The sequence below is a fragment of the Salmo salar genome, chromosome ssa09, assembly GCF_905237065.1.
Source record: "Salmo salar chromosome ssa09, Ssal_v3.1, whole genome shotgun sequence".
NCBI lineage: Eukaryota > Metazoa > Chordata > Actinopteri > Salmoniformes > Salmonidae > Salmo > Salmo salar.
Window position 1 is genome coordinate 131547513 of NC_059450.1, and position 15523 is coordinate 131563035.

A 15523-nucleotide genomic window follows, 5' to 3' on the forward strand; every position below is an offset into this window, starting at 1 on the left:
CCCTGCATCACATTTCCATTACAAAGACGGGAAGATGATGTTTACTGAAGACTCAGGTGAATCTAAAGGGTAAACTGAGATAAGGGAGAATTTTGTAGATTTATTTTCCGCTTCTGTGCCCAGTTAAAATGTACTGTGTATTAAATCATTCAAGATAACTCTTTAGACTGCATGAATAGGAGAGTGTTTGACCTTATACTGTAGGAAGAGAACATCCACTTTTGGAAGCCATGCAGAGCCGTCTGCCCTAATTTGGTGTGAAATGGTTGACAGGGAAGCGTGAAAATGGCTTCCAGAGTATCAGCAGTTCATGAAATAAGTGACATGCATACCAGTCAGAGCTGCTATCGTCTCACCCACACCCACACCCACACACACACCCATACACACACCCACACACCCATACACGCACCCACACCCACACACCCATACACACACCCACACCCATTCACACACCCACACCCACCCACACACCCACACCCATTCACACACCCACACACCCACCCACACACCCACACCCACACACCCACACCCACACACCCACACACCCATACACACACCTACACACCCACTCACGCTCTCTCTCTGCAATTATTTGTCATCCTCTGTTAAGTATCATGCTGTTGAATAGTGCCAGAGGCTTCCATGGTAACACCATCATGTATCGGCCACTCAGTAACTGGCCCTATGATTGGATGAATCTCCTTCAACTAAATTAGGTGTTTGGCATGCACTGCCAGAGTCAGAGGTGTGTAGGAGAGCAGTCTACTGATTGAGCCTCAGCTCTCCAATGAGAGGTAGTAACTCAGTCAACTACCTGAGATGATGTCTCATATGGACAGGGTCAGATAGGCTACAAATAGACAAATCAGCCTGCTCAAAAGTTTTGGATTGCCCTACCCTGATTTGTATTAGAGGGTATGCTAAAAAGGGGAGATTAGAGAATTGATATGTGTGTGTTTGAGTGTGCATGGGCAAGTGTGCGTGTGTGTGTGTGTGTGTGTGTGTGTGTGTGTGTGTGTGTGTGTGTGTGTGTGTGTGTGTGTGTGTGTGTGTGTGTGTGTGTGTGTGTGTGTGTTCTTTTTTTGTTATCAAAAGAGACAGGAAGAGAGTCTTAAAATAGACATTTTTAAACAAGCGTCAGATTAGGATTGGCAACACTGTTCTCACCCTGGATTCGCTTTCTGTTTTTCAGGGAGCTTAGAAAGATTTAAGGGATCAGTCTGAGGTTTATGTTTTTGCTCCACTCTATATTCTCCTCTTCACATCCCCCCTACACTCCTGTCTACATAGCCCTAAACCCCAGAACCCCTCATACCCAGCCCTAAACCCACAGCACGCCTCATACCTAGCCCTAAACCCTCAGCACCCCTCATACCCAGCCATAAACCCATAGCACCCCTCATACCTATCCCTAAACCCACAGCACGCCTCATACCTAGCCCTAAACCCACAGAACCCCTCATACCCAGCCCTAAACCCACCGCACGCCTCATACCTAGCCCTAAACCCACAGCACCCCTCATACCCAGCCCTAAACCCACAGCACGCCTCATACCTAGCCCTAAACCCACAGCACGCCTCATACCCAGCACTAAACACACAGCACGCCTCATACCTAGCCCTAAACCCACAGCACGCCTCATACCCAGCACTAAACACACTGCACGCCTCATACCTAACCCTAAACCCACAGCACCCCTCATACCCAGCCCTAAACCCACAGCACCCCTCATACCCAGCACTAAACACACAGCACGCCTCATATCTATCCCTAAACCCATAGCACGCCTCATACCCAGCCATAAACCCACAGCACGCCTCATACCCAGCCATAAACCCACAGCATGCCTCATACCCAGCCATAAACCCACAGCACGCCTCATACCTAGCCCTAAACCCACAGCACCCCTCATACCCAGCACTAAACACACAGCACGCCTCATACCTAGCCCTAAACCCATAGCACCCCTCATACCCAGCCCTAAACCCTCATATCTAGCCCTAAACCCACAGCACGCCTCATACCCAGCCATAAACCCACAGCATGCCTCATACCCAGCCCTAAACCCACAGCACCCCACATACACAGCACACAGCACACCTCATACCCAGCCCTAAACCCCAGCACGCCTCATACCTAGCCCTAAACCCACAGCACCCCTCATACCCAGCCCTAAACCCCAGCACGCCTCATACATAGCCCTAAACCCACAGCACCCCTCATACCTAGCCCTAAACCCACAGCACGCCTCATACCCAGCACTAAACCCACAGCACCCCTCATACCCAGCCCTAAACCCACAGCACGCCTCATATCTAGCCCTAAACCCACAGCACCCCTCATACCCAGCACTAAACACACAGCACGCCTCATATCTATCCCTAAACCCATAGCACGCCTCATACCCAGCCATAAACCCACAGCACGCCTCATACCCAGCCATAAACCCACAGCATGCCTCATACCCAGCCATAAACCCACAGCACGCCTCATACCTAGCCCTAAACCCACAGCACCCCTCATACCCAGCACTAAACACACAGCACGCCTCATACCTAGCCCTAAACCCATAGCACCCCTCATACCCAGCCCTAAACCCTCATATCTAGCCCTAAACCCACAGCACGCCTCATACCCAGCCATAAACCCACAGCATGCCTCATACCCAGCCCTAAACCCACAGCACCCCACATACACAGCACACAGCACACCTCATACCCAGCCCTAAACCCCAGCACGCCTCATACCTAGCCCTAAACCCACAGCACCCCTCATACCCAGCCCTAAACCCCAGCACGCCTCATACATAGCCCTAAACCCACAGCACGCCTCATACCCAGCCCTAAACCCACAGCACCCCTCATACCCAGCCCTAAACCCACAGCACCCCTCATACCCAGCCCTAAACCCACAGCACGCCTCATACCCAGCCATAAACCCACAGCACCCCTCATACACAGCCCACAGCACGCCTCATACCAACCCTAAACCCACAGCAACCCTCATACATAGCCCACAGCACGCCTCATACCCAACCCTAAACCCACAGCAACCCTCATACATAGCCCACAGCACACCTCATACCCAACCCTAAACCCACAGCACCCCTCATACCTAGCCCACAATCCACAACCACAGGAATACTTTGCATCACAATAAGTCGTAGTGCAATCATGACAACATGTTAGGAGATTATTATGTTCTATTCAAATGGCCTCTTTAAATATAAGTCACAGAACAAGTTCCCTCATTTGGTCTGGCTGTCTGAATGTTCTCCACACATAAAGTGACAGATGGGTATTTAGAGTCAGATACTGTGCTGTGTAAATCCATGGTGATATCAAATCATTGTTCTGAGGAGGCTTTGCCTCAGGGTACTGTCTATGTGATTTCAGCTCTGGCCAGACTGCTGTTTGTCCTTCAGTGACAAAGATAGATGTAAATTCCCCCTGACTGTGAGTCTAGACCTCTGCTGAAGGTATCTAGAATGGAGACTGGTGACGTCTAGGAGATTATATTATCTCTGGGTGAAAAACCATCTCTGACAGACAGATAGTCATGGAGGGCCTCTTGATGCCTGAGAGGTTGATAGTTGGTTATTTGATCAGCTTGTCTCCCTAGTGCTGCTAAGAGCTGACTGAGTGGGAGCTGTAAGGCTGAGCTGGGTTCCCTAGCACCCACTCAGTGAGCCCTGGGAGTAGGCAGGGCAGGGCTGGAGACTGAGAGCTGACTGACTGGGGCCACAGGTGTTTTCCTTAGTCCTTTACATTGTGTTCCACTGGGCTCATTATTGGTAAATCCTCTCTGTTGTCCCCTCCACCATGCACTGCATGTACTGGAAAACAACAGGGCCAACTCAATAGGCAATGTGCTACTACTCTGGCACGTAATTAGAGATGATTTACAGAGAGTGATTACTCTATGCTACTAAATTTGATTGCTCAAACAATTATCTCTGTATATTCTGTGGTGATGGAGCTGAATGATGAAGGAAGCGTTGGGCTTTTGTTCGTCTTAGATGCTGTGTTTGAGAGGGAGAACTATCCCAATTTTCCAATAATTAGCATTCATTCAACATCAGAGTACAGTTAGGCTGCGCAAGCTGACATCTTGCTAGATTTGCAATGTTTTGTTCTCTCAAAGTACATTCATTACATTATTGGAGTCTGAGCAGTACTTTATGTTGATCAGACACATTTCCCAATAAGATATTTTGTAAAAACCTTGTCATTCTGAATGTCTTCTTTATGCAGAGGATGGACACAAATGAAAAGTACAAACTAACACTGTGGGTATAGTGCTTACAGAATGTCAATGGACAAGTGTGTGTGTGTGTGTGTGTGTGTGTGTGTGTGTGTGTGTGTGTGTGTGTGTGTGTGTGTGTGTGTGTGTGTGTGTGTGTGTGTGTGTGTGTGTGTGTGTGTGTGTGTGTGTGTGTGTGTGTGTGTGTGTGTGTGTGTGTGTGTGTGTGTGTGTGCGTGCGTGTGTGTGTGCGTGAGTGGCCGCGTGTGTGCATGTGTGTACTTGTCTGTGTGGGTGCAGGTGAGTGGGGGAGATCGTGAACGCGTAGAGACAGGAAAGTCTCAAAATGGCCAAGGAAAGCCTGTATCCAGCCCCCTATAAGCCTGAGTGACATGCACCAGCAATTATAGCACATCACAGCAGGGTATATACAGTCAACATCACACCTCCCTCTATCTATCGCAGCACTACTCTGACACATCTCCCCGTGTCTGTTCCATGGATGACTGGGTATGGAGAGCGAGAGAGAGAGAGAGAGACAGACAGAGAAAGAGAAAGAGAGAGAGCGAGAGAGAGAGAGAGAGAGAGAGAGAAAGAGAGAGAGACAGACAGACAAAGAAAGAGAAAGAGAGAGAGAGAGAAAGAGAGAGAGAGAGAAAGCGAGAGAGAGAGAGACAGACAAAGAAAGAGAGAGAGAGAAAGAGAGAGAGAGAGAAAAGAGAGAGAGAGAGAGAGAGAGAGAGAGAGAGAGAGAGAGAGAGAGAGAGAGAGAGAGAAAGAGAGATGGTATAACCTGCATAGTATAATAAAACCTTGAGTTGGCACACACCCAGATAAAATAATTTAGTGTAGAGGTGCTGACTAAGGGCGAATAAACTGTAAGCTATACAAATAAATAAAGAGTCGCTCTACATACATAAACTCCCAGTCATTTATTGGGTAAAACACCATCGTTTCGGCATCACTGATCACAGGGTCACCCTGAAGAAGGCACAGTGATGCCAAAACGTTGACGGTTTAACCAATAAATTACTGGGAGTTTATACATATTTATTTGTATAACCTGCATAGTAATCAGAACCCACCAGCTGCGACACTGCAACCCAGGGAAGCAGGGAAGGGTAACAGACCACTAGCACTGAGCAAGAGGGCCACACACACAGGGATTAGTGATAGGGACAGAAACCAAAAACAGGGACAGCAGACTCAGACACACATGCTGTTCACACACAGATAGGACCGGCATGGCACACCTACATCACTTTGCATACATAGACATTGTACTGCACGCCTAGACAGAGAACATTTCCACATCAGGTCGGCTTATTGACCAGACTTACTTTGGATTCCATACAACATCAACAAAACTCAGATCAGCTTGGTAGGCTTACTACTCTGGTGCAGCTACATACAAATCATCCATTGGGTGACAAAACATGTGTAATGCCAATACCCTGTTCAGCTCCAGTCCATTACTTGGTAATCTCACGGCGCCATCCTTTCAAATCTCGTTTTGTCGACTCAACTATTGAAACAGAACGTGAGAAGCCAGCATTTCCGAGGCTAATCACATGGTAATAATTACACAGCTAGTCACGACTTCTCTTGTCAACCTGAGTAGTGCTTCTGCTGTCATGCCAAACTCTCAATAACTCAATTTGAAAGGGAAATGTGTCACTCACCAAATGTCAGGCCGGATGCATCAGCCAGACTCCCCACAACGTGTTGTTCAGGGCGTATAGTGTACGTCTAACTCACCAAACATCTTCTGGATTGTTCCTGCTAAAACTGGCTGATGCCTCATCAACAGTCTATTCTGATTGGAGGGATTTTTGGCATACTGAGTTTCTTTTTTTTAATGTATTTTTCTCCCCGATCTTGTTGTATCTAATTGGTAGTTACAGTCTTGTCCCATCGCTGCAACTCCCTTACGGACTCGGGAGAGGTGACGGTCGAGAGCCGTGCGTCCTCCGAAACACGACCCCGCCAAGCCACACTGCTTCTTGACACACTGCCCGCTTAACCCGGAAGCCAGCCGCACCAATGTCTCGGAAGGAAACACTGTCCAGTTGGCAAGCGAAGTCAGCATGCAGGTGCCCGACCCTCCACAAGGAATCGCTAGAGCGCGATGGGACAACAAAATCGCGTCCGGCCAAACCCTCTCCGAACCTGGATGACGCTGGGCCAATTGTGCGCGGTCACGGCCGGCTGACTTCAAAAGCAAGAAAGCACATTCAAGAGTTCCAACACAACTTTCAAATTAATCATTTGAATTGTCATTACATTTTATTGCAAATAATAGTACATTTGCAATAAAATGATTGTATGTTTCTTGGCTAAACAAACACTTTTTTTATAGCCATCCTGACTATCTTGGTCATGTTTGTACAGTATTCATGCCATGCATGTTATTTGAAGTGTTCTCATTGTGTGTTAGTATCCTGCACAGCAAATACAACTGTAAAGTGTACCACAATAATAGCACCAAGTAAAGCACTGGAGTGTTTACTGCCATACAATGACCATGAGCAGCCTTTAGCGGCACTAGGTAGCCTAGTGGTTAGAGAGTTGGACTTATAACCGAAAGGTTGCAAGATCGAATCCCCGAGCTGACAAGGTAAAAATCTGTCGTTCTGCCCCTGAACAAGGCAGTTAACCCAATGTTCCTAGGCTGTCATTGAAAATAACAATTTGTTCTTAACTGACTTGCCTCGTAAAATAAATACAATTTACATGACCATGAAAACAGCAGCTGACAGACAGTATGCATAGTGGCCTGGAGCTCAGTCATACATTAAGCACTAAAACACTCTACCTTCTAACTCACTCAAACAACATATGTAGGATTTTAATTTGATCACCCTGTTGCAGGAGAACTTTCCTGCAATGCAGGAAATGTAAAACGTGTAGTGTATTTGAGGTTTAAAAAGGCTTCTGAAGTTTGTTTTCCAGACTTGATTTTCCCTTACGAAAAATGTATCAATCCCTACAAAAAGGTAATTAAATACAATGCACATAATAATTCACATTTCCTTTGCGGCAGGATTATTTTCCTGTAGAAATCTGGCTCAAATGAAGATCCTACATCTGTAAACTCCTGTTTTAAGTGGATGGGGTACTCCATCTCCTGACTCAACAGGGAGTTCCTAGCTAACCTGACGAGTCTGTTCAGTTCACATAATGATCAGGGTCCTTGAAGCACAGACAGTTAGTTACTGGCTATGTGAGTTCATCATAGAGACATCACATCTCCAACCCTGGATCAATAATCAATCTGATGATGACTGTCAGGGAGAGCTACAGTAATGCTGCATGCATTAAAGGAGTTGAGAGCAATGCATAGGCACACATAGTTGAAAGCCAAACAGTGGCCTTCTATTGATGCTGGGCGAAATGAGGGGAACCATTTTGTCAGAAGTAAAATGATGAAAGATTTTTGAAATTGTTTTTCTTCAAGTATATAATCTTCATATTGAAACAATCAAAGGAGTCAAATGATCAAGAGAGCAAAATATCAGAAAGATCGCATCAAAACCAGCAGACCAATTACAACGGTATTACTAAGGCATTAAGAATGCTTTGACCATTGCTACTCAGGGTCAAATAATATGATTGTTCTTCAGCAGCAAATTCAATGAGAATATGGAGATCGTGTGTGTGTGTGTGTGTGTGTGTGTGTGTGTGTGCGTGTGCGTGCGTGAGTGAGTGTGTGGAATGCCATGGGGATAGACGGGGTTAAATGTATGTTCATGTGTAATAAGAAGTGGTTCAGGTCGTGACATTGTCAGCATAAATCAATGTTTGAATTCTATATAAAGTCAGGAGCAACTGTCAATTTAAAAGGAAAATATTTTATTCTGGTTACTGACCACCCACATATATCCTTCATGAAGCATTATGCCGCGCCTGTCTTGTCCATATCACCTAGCCAGCCCTTGATCAATGCCCAAGAATGCTATAATCAGAAGGCACATAATGCTTATCCGAGAGACAGAGACTGAACACAACTCATAAACTGCAGTGCGGCATCAGCCGTTAATATCAAATATAGTATTCGTGGTAGGCCTATGTCTGAATATTTCATTCACGCCAGGCTCGCGCACACAGGGCTTAATGTTGTGCAAATCTGGAAACCATTTCATCGTCGCAATAAACTGCCACGTTCTCGCTCATTACCTGCAAGAATCATTAGCCTACGGTGCTGGTGAACTGTATCATCATAACATATTTGTCATCACCCATAGCAGCAGACATGATAACATAACACATTGTAGTCAAATAAGCATTTGCGCACTATTCATTGGAGGAAAATACTGAACAACCACAAGGTGTTTTTGGCATAATAATAACTCGGACTGATGATGATAATAATCGGACTGATGATGATAAAAAGTTAAAGCACACTTACCACCTTTGAACATAGTGGAAGATTTATGTCGTCCTATGTCTTTTGAGAATCATCTATTCTTGTATTCCAGACTAAACGTGGGCTCTCTATTTTCGAAGTTATCAAAATAAAAGTTTTAAATGTTTCTTTGTTTTATGATGCGTCTAATGTTGCTCCTCTTGTCGCGGTTGCCGTCCAGCCAACACATTCAGTTGTGATGTATAAAATAGTCAACGAACATTAGTCTCCTCTCATCCCGTTGAGTAGGCTAGTCTATGGGACATACCTTTTCAAGCAGGATTTGGAAAACACGCAAGGGTAACGTTACGCATTGCGAACAAATGCATTGAAAATATCATTTCAAAAGCAAAATACCCTACTGTTCGGCTTGTGAGAGGTACCGTAGAGCTCGTTTCAATCGTTGTTAACCATCATTTGTACACTCACTTCAAATGAATGCAAAACAGCTATTACAATTTTTTGGGCAAAACGACTGTGCTCACAGCCTGTCTCCAAATAGAGAGTTAATCATTTTAAAAGGGCAATCTAAATTCCTTCTCGAACGAAGTCGGATGGATCATATCATATTCGTTCAACTCTTTCCTTATCACAATAAGTTATTTAGATTCACATTTCGTTTCTGAAGTTGGATTAGGCGCTGGGTCCTCAAATCTTCATTAAAAACGTGGATTTTGATGCGTTTCGATCCGTATAAATCCCTCCAATAATATATTCCCGCGCTTTCCCGTAGTGTTTGGGAGCTGCAGTAAAATTCCTGCCTTTCTCCGGTCTTATCTGTGAAGACCTTGCAATTTACGCCACTTCCTCAGAGAATGTAGACTTTCGCCATCCTGCGCTTAAGGTAGAATAAAGAAAGTAAAGCTGTGGGTCCGCTCTGCCTCATCATTGCACCCTCTCCGTCCGTCTCTGAGTTGGCTTGCTCCGTTTTCTCCGGTGTTTGCTGGCAAAGTCTGAATGTTCAGCCCTCCACTTGAAGGGAAAATATTACAATTATCTTATTATCACCTACATTCCAATTCCGTGTTTAGGGGGCAGTATTATTCACACAAATTAAAAGTGCCAAATAAAACACAATAACTTATGTAACTCAATGTAATATCTTGTATTCTTCGCATGTTAGCCTAATCATCAAGATCCTTAATTTTCTTCAGGCTCTGAGAGATGCTGGAATTTGGTTTAGAAATGTGGTCGGTACCGTTACATGCATGATTGACACATGACAATGACCACTAGTCAAATCAAATTGTATTAGTCACACACATACAAGTGTAGACCTTACAGTGAAATGGTTACTTACGAGCCCCTAAACAATGCAGTTTAAAAAAATACGGATAAGACTAAGAAATAAAAGTAACAAGTCATTAAAGAGCAGCAGTAAAATAACAATAGCGACACTATATACAGGGGGTACGGAACAGAGTCAATGTGTGGGGCAACCGGTTAGTTGAGGTAATATGTACATGTAGGTAGAGTTATTAAAGGGACTAAAAATACATGATAACAACAGATAGTAGCAGCGGTGTAAAAGAGGGGAGGACAATGCAAATAGTCGACAAGTCCCTGACTGGAGTGTGCAGTTCCGGGCCGGGCTCAATGTGGGCGGACTCAAACGCGTTTAACCCTTCCCTTCTCATTCAAGGTCACCCAAGTTGAGGTTCACGTCGAAGGTAGCAACGTCAACGAAAGCGAATCTTAAACGAACCTAACCTACACGGATAAAAACATTGGACAATATGTGTAAGTAAATGTAGTTTTTCCTTTGTTATTGTTTGTTTACTGTAAAACGAAGTTGCTCATTTCCGATCTTATTCTTTGCTAGAATTAATATGCGTCATAACTATGTTTCATTAACCACTACCTCTGGTTTTTCAGTATACATCCAACAACTTTAATGTTATAGGTTTGAAAGCTGTATGTCAAAATGTGTCTGTTCGTATTTGAACACATTTAACAGATACTGAGGCCACAAGCTAGGGAGATTTTCTTTCAAGAACCTGCCATGGCACTGGCTGGAGAGATGAAAGTCACACCCAACCATTCAGGTTTTAGGGCACCGGGTTTCATCCCATCTGGATAGTGCTAGTTCAGTTTTAGACCACTTGTCCAATTATTATTATTTTTTAAATCTGTGGCTCTGTTTTATTTAAAGTAAAATGTACTATGTAAAATATGTATGTAATTACATACATGTATGATACATAATTTCCCATTCGGTGCATTAAACAGATGGAAACAGAACCATGGATAACATTATCAGTGGGGCAGTTCTCTTTGAACCCATTATGACCCCCCCCCCCTGAATTAGCCTCTGGGCTAATTCAGTTCCAACGGTGTTGAAAACTGTTATGCGTGCTGGAGTATAAAAAGCTGTTGAAGTGTACTTTTTATTTACTTTCACATACACTGTGTTCACAGAAACATTGCTCAGATCTTGTCCCCTGGACCTTGGAGGACTTTTGGTGCAGATGATGTTCAGGTTAGGTATTTCTTTAAATTATTCCACTGAACTGTACCAATTGATTGTCATTCCTTAATTGAAAAGTGTACCTTGTTCACACCACAGGGCCTATCAAAGCAAGGTTTCTCAAACAACTATGGGGTGTTTGTTTTGATGGTAAGATGCTGGCTATTCAGTATATTATATTAGTCCTATTTTCTGTTATAACATATGAAAAGTTATTATTATTTCTGTGCTTTCAGCATGCAAAGCACACTATTGTTATTGCTCATACTTTTTCTTGTTTATTATTCTTGACAGTTTTTGGTACCTATTTCCTACAGTTTTTACACTACATACACAATTCATACATCAAACTGCTGCAGAGCTGGATGCTGATGTGACATGCTGTGACTTCTTGGGGGGGATGTCTTCTACATCTTGAAATATATTCCTGAGGGGATGTCTTCTACATCCTGAAATATATTCCTGGGGGGAGGTCTTCTACATCCTGAAATATATTCCTGGGGGGTATGTCTTCTACATCCTGAAATATATTCCTGGGGGGTATGTCTTCTACATCCTGAAATATATTCCTGGGGGTATGTCTTCTACATCCTGAAATATATTCCTGGGGGGATGTCTTCTACATCCTGAAGTATATTCCTGGGGGGGATGTCTTCTACATCCTGAAATATATTCCTGGGGGGATGTCTTCTACATCCTGAAATATATTCCTGGGAGGATGTCTTCTACATCGTGAAATATATTCCTGGGGGGGATGTCTTCTACATCCTGAAATATATTCCTGGGGGGGATGTCTTCTACATCGTGAAATATATTCCTGGGGGGATGTCTTCTACATCCTGAAATATATTCCCGGGGGGATGTCTTCTACATCCTGAAATATATTCCTGGGGGGATGTCTTCTACATCCTGAAATATATTCCTGTGGGGGATGTCTTCTACATCCTGAAATATATTCCTGGGGGGGGATTGTCTTCTACATCCTGAAATATATTCCTGAGGGGATGTCTTCTACATCCTGAAATATATTCCTGTGGGGGAGGTCTTCTACATCCTGAAATATATTCCTGGGGGTGATGTCTTCTACATCCTGAAATATATTCCCGGGGGGATGTCTTCTACATCCTGAAATATATTCCTGGGGGGGATGTCTTCTACATCCTGAAATATATTCCCAGGGGGGATGTCTTCTACATCCTGAAAAATATTCCTGGGTGTATGTCTTCTACATCCTGAAATATATTCCTGGGTGTATGTCTTCTACATCCTGAAATATATTATTGGGGGGGTGTCTTCTACATCCTGAAATATATTCCTGGGGGGATGTCTTCTACATCCTGAAATATATTCCTGAGGGGATGTCTTCTACATCCTGAAATATATTCCTGTGTGGGATGTCTTCTACATCCTGAAATATATTCCTGGGTGTATGTCTTCTACATCCTGAAATATATTCCTGGGGGGTATGTCTTCTACATCCTGAAATATATTCCTGGGGGGATGTCTTCTACATCCTGAAATATATTCCTGGGAGGATGTCTTCTACATCCTGAAATATATTCCTGGGGGGGATGTCTTCTACATCCTGAAATATATTCCTGGGGGGGATGTCTTCTACATCCTGAAATATATTCCTGGGTGGATGTCTTCTACATCCTGAAATATATTCCTGGGGGGATGTCTTCTACATCCTGAAATATATTCCTGTGGGGGATGTCTTCTACATCCTGAAATATATTCCTGGGGGGGATTGTCTTCTACATCCTGAAATATATTCCTGGGGGGGATTGTCTTCTACATCCTGAAATATATTCCTGAGGGGATGTCTTCTACATCCTGAAATATATTCCTGTGGGGGAGGTCTTCTACATCCTGAAATATATTCCTGGGGGGGATGTCTTCTACATCCTGAAATATATTCCCAGGGGGGATGTCTTCTACATCCTGAAATATATTCCTGGGGGGGATGTCTTCTACAGCCTGAATTATATTCCCAGGGGGGATGTCTTCTACATCCTGAAAAATATTCCTGGGTGTATGTCTTCTACATCCTGAAATATATTATTGGGGGGGTGTCTTCTACATCCTGAAATATATTCCTGGGGGGATGTCTTCTACATCCTGAAATATATTCCTGGGAGGATGTCTTCTACATCCTGAAATATATTCCTGTGGGGGATGTCTTCTACATCCTGAAATATATTCCTGTGGGGGAGGTCTTCTACATCCTGAAATATATTCCTGGGGGGGATGTCTTCTACATCCTGAAATATATTCCTGGGGGGATGTCTTCTACATCCTGAAATATATTCCTGGGGGGATGTCTTCTACATCCTGAAATATATTCCCGGGGGGATGTCTTCTACATCCTGAAATATATTCCTGGGGGGATGTCTTCTACATCCTGAAATATATTCCTGGGGGGGATGGTCTTCTACATCCTGAAATATATTCCTGGGGGGGATTGTCTTCTACATCCTGAAATATATTCCTGTGGGGGATGTCTTCTACATCCTGAAATATATTCCTGGGGGGGAATTGTCTTCTACATCCTGAAATATATTCCTGAGGGGATGTCTTCTACATCCTGAAATATATTCCTGTGGGGGGAGGTCTTCTACATCCTGAAATATATTCCTGGGGGGGATGTCTTTTACATCCTGAAATATATTCCCGGGGGGGATGTCTTCTACATCCTGAAATATATTCCTGGGGGGGATGTCTTCTACATCCTGAAATATATTCCCAGGGGGGATGTCTTCTACATCCTGAAAAATATTTCTGGGTGTATGTCTTCTACATCCTGAAATATATTCCTGGGTGTATGTCTTCTACATCCTGAAATATATTATTGGGGGGGGGTGTCTTCTACATCCTGAAATATATTCCTGGGGGATGTCTTCTACATCCTGAAATATATTCCTGTGGGGGATGTCTTCTACATCCTGAAATATATTCCTGTGTGGGATGTCTTCTACATCCTGAAATATATTCCTGGGTGTATGTCTTCTACATCCTGAAATATATTCCCGGGGGTATGTCTTCTACATCCTGAAATATATTCCTGGGGGGATGTCTTCTACATCCTGAAATATATTCCTGGGAGGATGTCTTCTACATCCTGAAATATATTCTTGGGGGGATGTCTTCTACATCCTGAAATATATTCCTGGGGGGGATGTCTTCTACATCCTGAAATATATTCCTGGGGGGATGTCTTCTACATCCTGAAATATATTCCTGGGGGGATGTCTTCTACATCCTGAAATATATTCCTGTGGGGGATTGTCTTCTACATCCTGAAATATATTCCTTGGGGGGATTGTCTTCTACATCCTGAAATATATTCCTGAGGGGATGTCTTCTACATCCTGAAATATATTCCTGGGGGGGATTGTCTTCTACATCCTGAAATATATTCCTGGGTGTATGTCTTCTACATCCTGAAATATATTCCCGGGGGGGATGTATTCTACATCCTGAAATATATTCCTGGGGGGGATGTCTTCTACATACTGAAATATATTCCTGGGGGGATGTCTTCTACATCCTGAAATATATTCCCGGGGGGGATGTCTTCTACATCCTGAAATATATTCCTGTCTGTTCGCACTACCCTCTGTAGTGCCTTGCGGTCGGAGGCCAAACAGTTTCCATACCAGGCAGTGATGCAACCGGTCAGGATGCTCTCGATGGTGCAGCTGTAGAACCTTTTGAGGATCTGAGGACTAGTGTGCCAATTCCTTGGCCATTTCTCTCTCTCTCTCTCAGGGAAAAATGTGTAGCTTATGTTTTTATGTTTTGGTAAGAAAGCAGTGTAGGGCTACTTACCCTTTAATGGTGATGGTTGTTTATCTGCCATCGAATTGGGCCAGAGCAAACTAGTCCTAAATCAGATAGGGACTGATTGGTGATTACTGAAAACATGATGAATTGATGGGGATAAGGTTTTCATCAAGGATCTGTCTGTACTTTGCACCGTTCATCTTTCCCTTGATCCTGACTAGTCTCCCAGTCCCTGCCACTGAAAAACATCCCCACAGCATGATGCTGCCATCACCATGCTTCACTGTACTGATGGTGCCAAGCTTCCTCCAGACATGACGCTTGGCATTCAGGGCAAGGTGTTCAATCTTGGTTTCATCAGACCAGAGAATCTTGTTTCTCATGGTCTGAGAGTCCTTTAGGTGCCTTTTGGCAAAAAGTGACCATCGGGTTCTTGGTCATCCCCTTAACCAAGGCTCTTCTCCCCCGATTGCTCAGTTTGGCCGGGCGGCCAGCTCTATGAAGAGTCTTGGTGGTTCCAAACTTCTTCCATTTAAGAATGATGGCCACTGTGTTCTTGGGGACCTTTAATGCTGCTGACATTTTTTGGTACCCTTCCTCAGATCTGTGCCTCGACGCA

The 15523-nt window shown here is 44.1% G+C and overlaps 1 protein-coding gene across 1 annotated transcript in view; it reads right to left on the bottom strand.

Annotated features, from left to right (window-relative positions):
• LOC106612932 (reticulon-4 receptor-like 1) overlaps nt 1-9854 on the bottom strand; it is a 215998-nt gene extending 206144 nt beyond the window's left edge. The window contains exon 1 of the mRNA XM_014214597.2: nt 8655-9854. Within this exon, the coding sequence (XP_014070072.1) occupies nt 8655-8667 (13 nt within the window). The 5' untranslated portion in view covers nt 8668-9854. The remainder of the gene's footprint in view (nt 1-8654) is intronic.
• Nucleotides 9855-15523: the final 5669 nt, after the last annotated feature.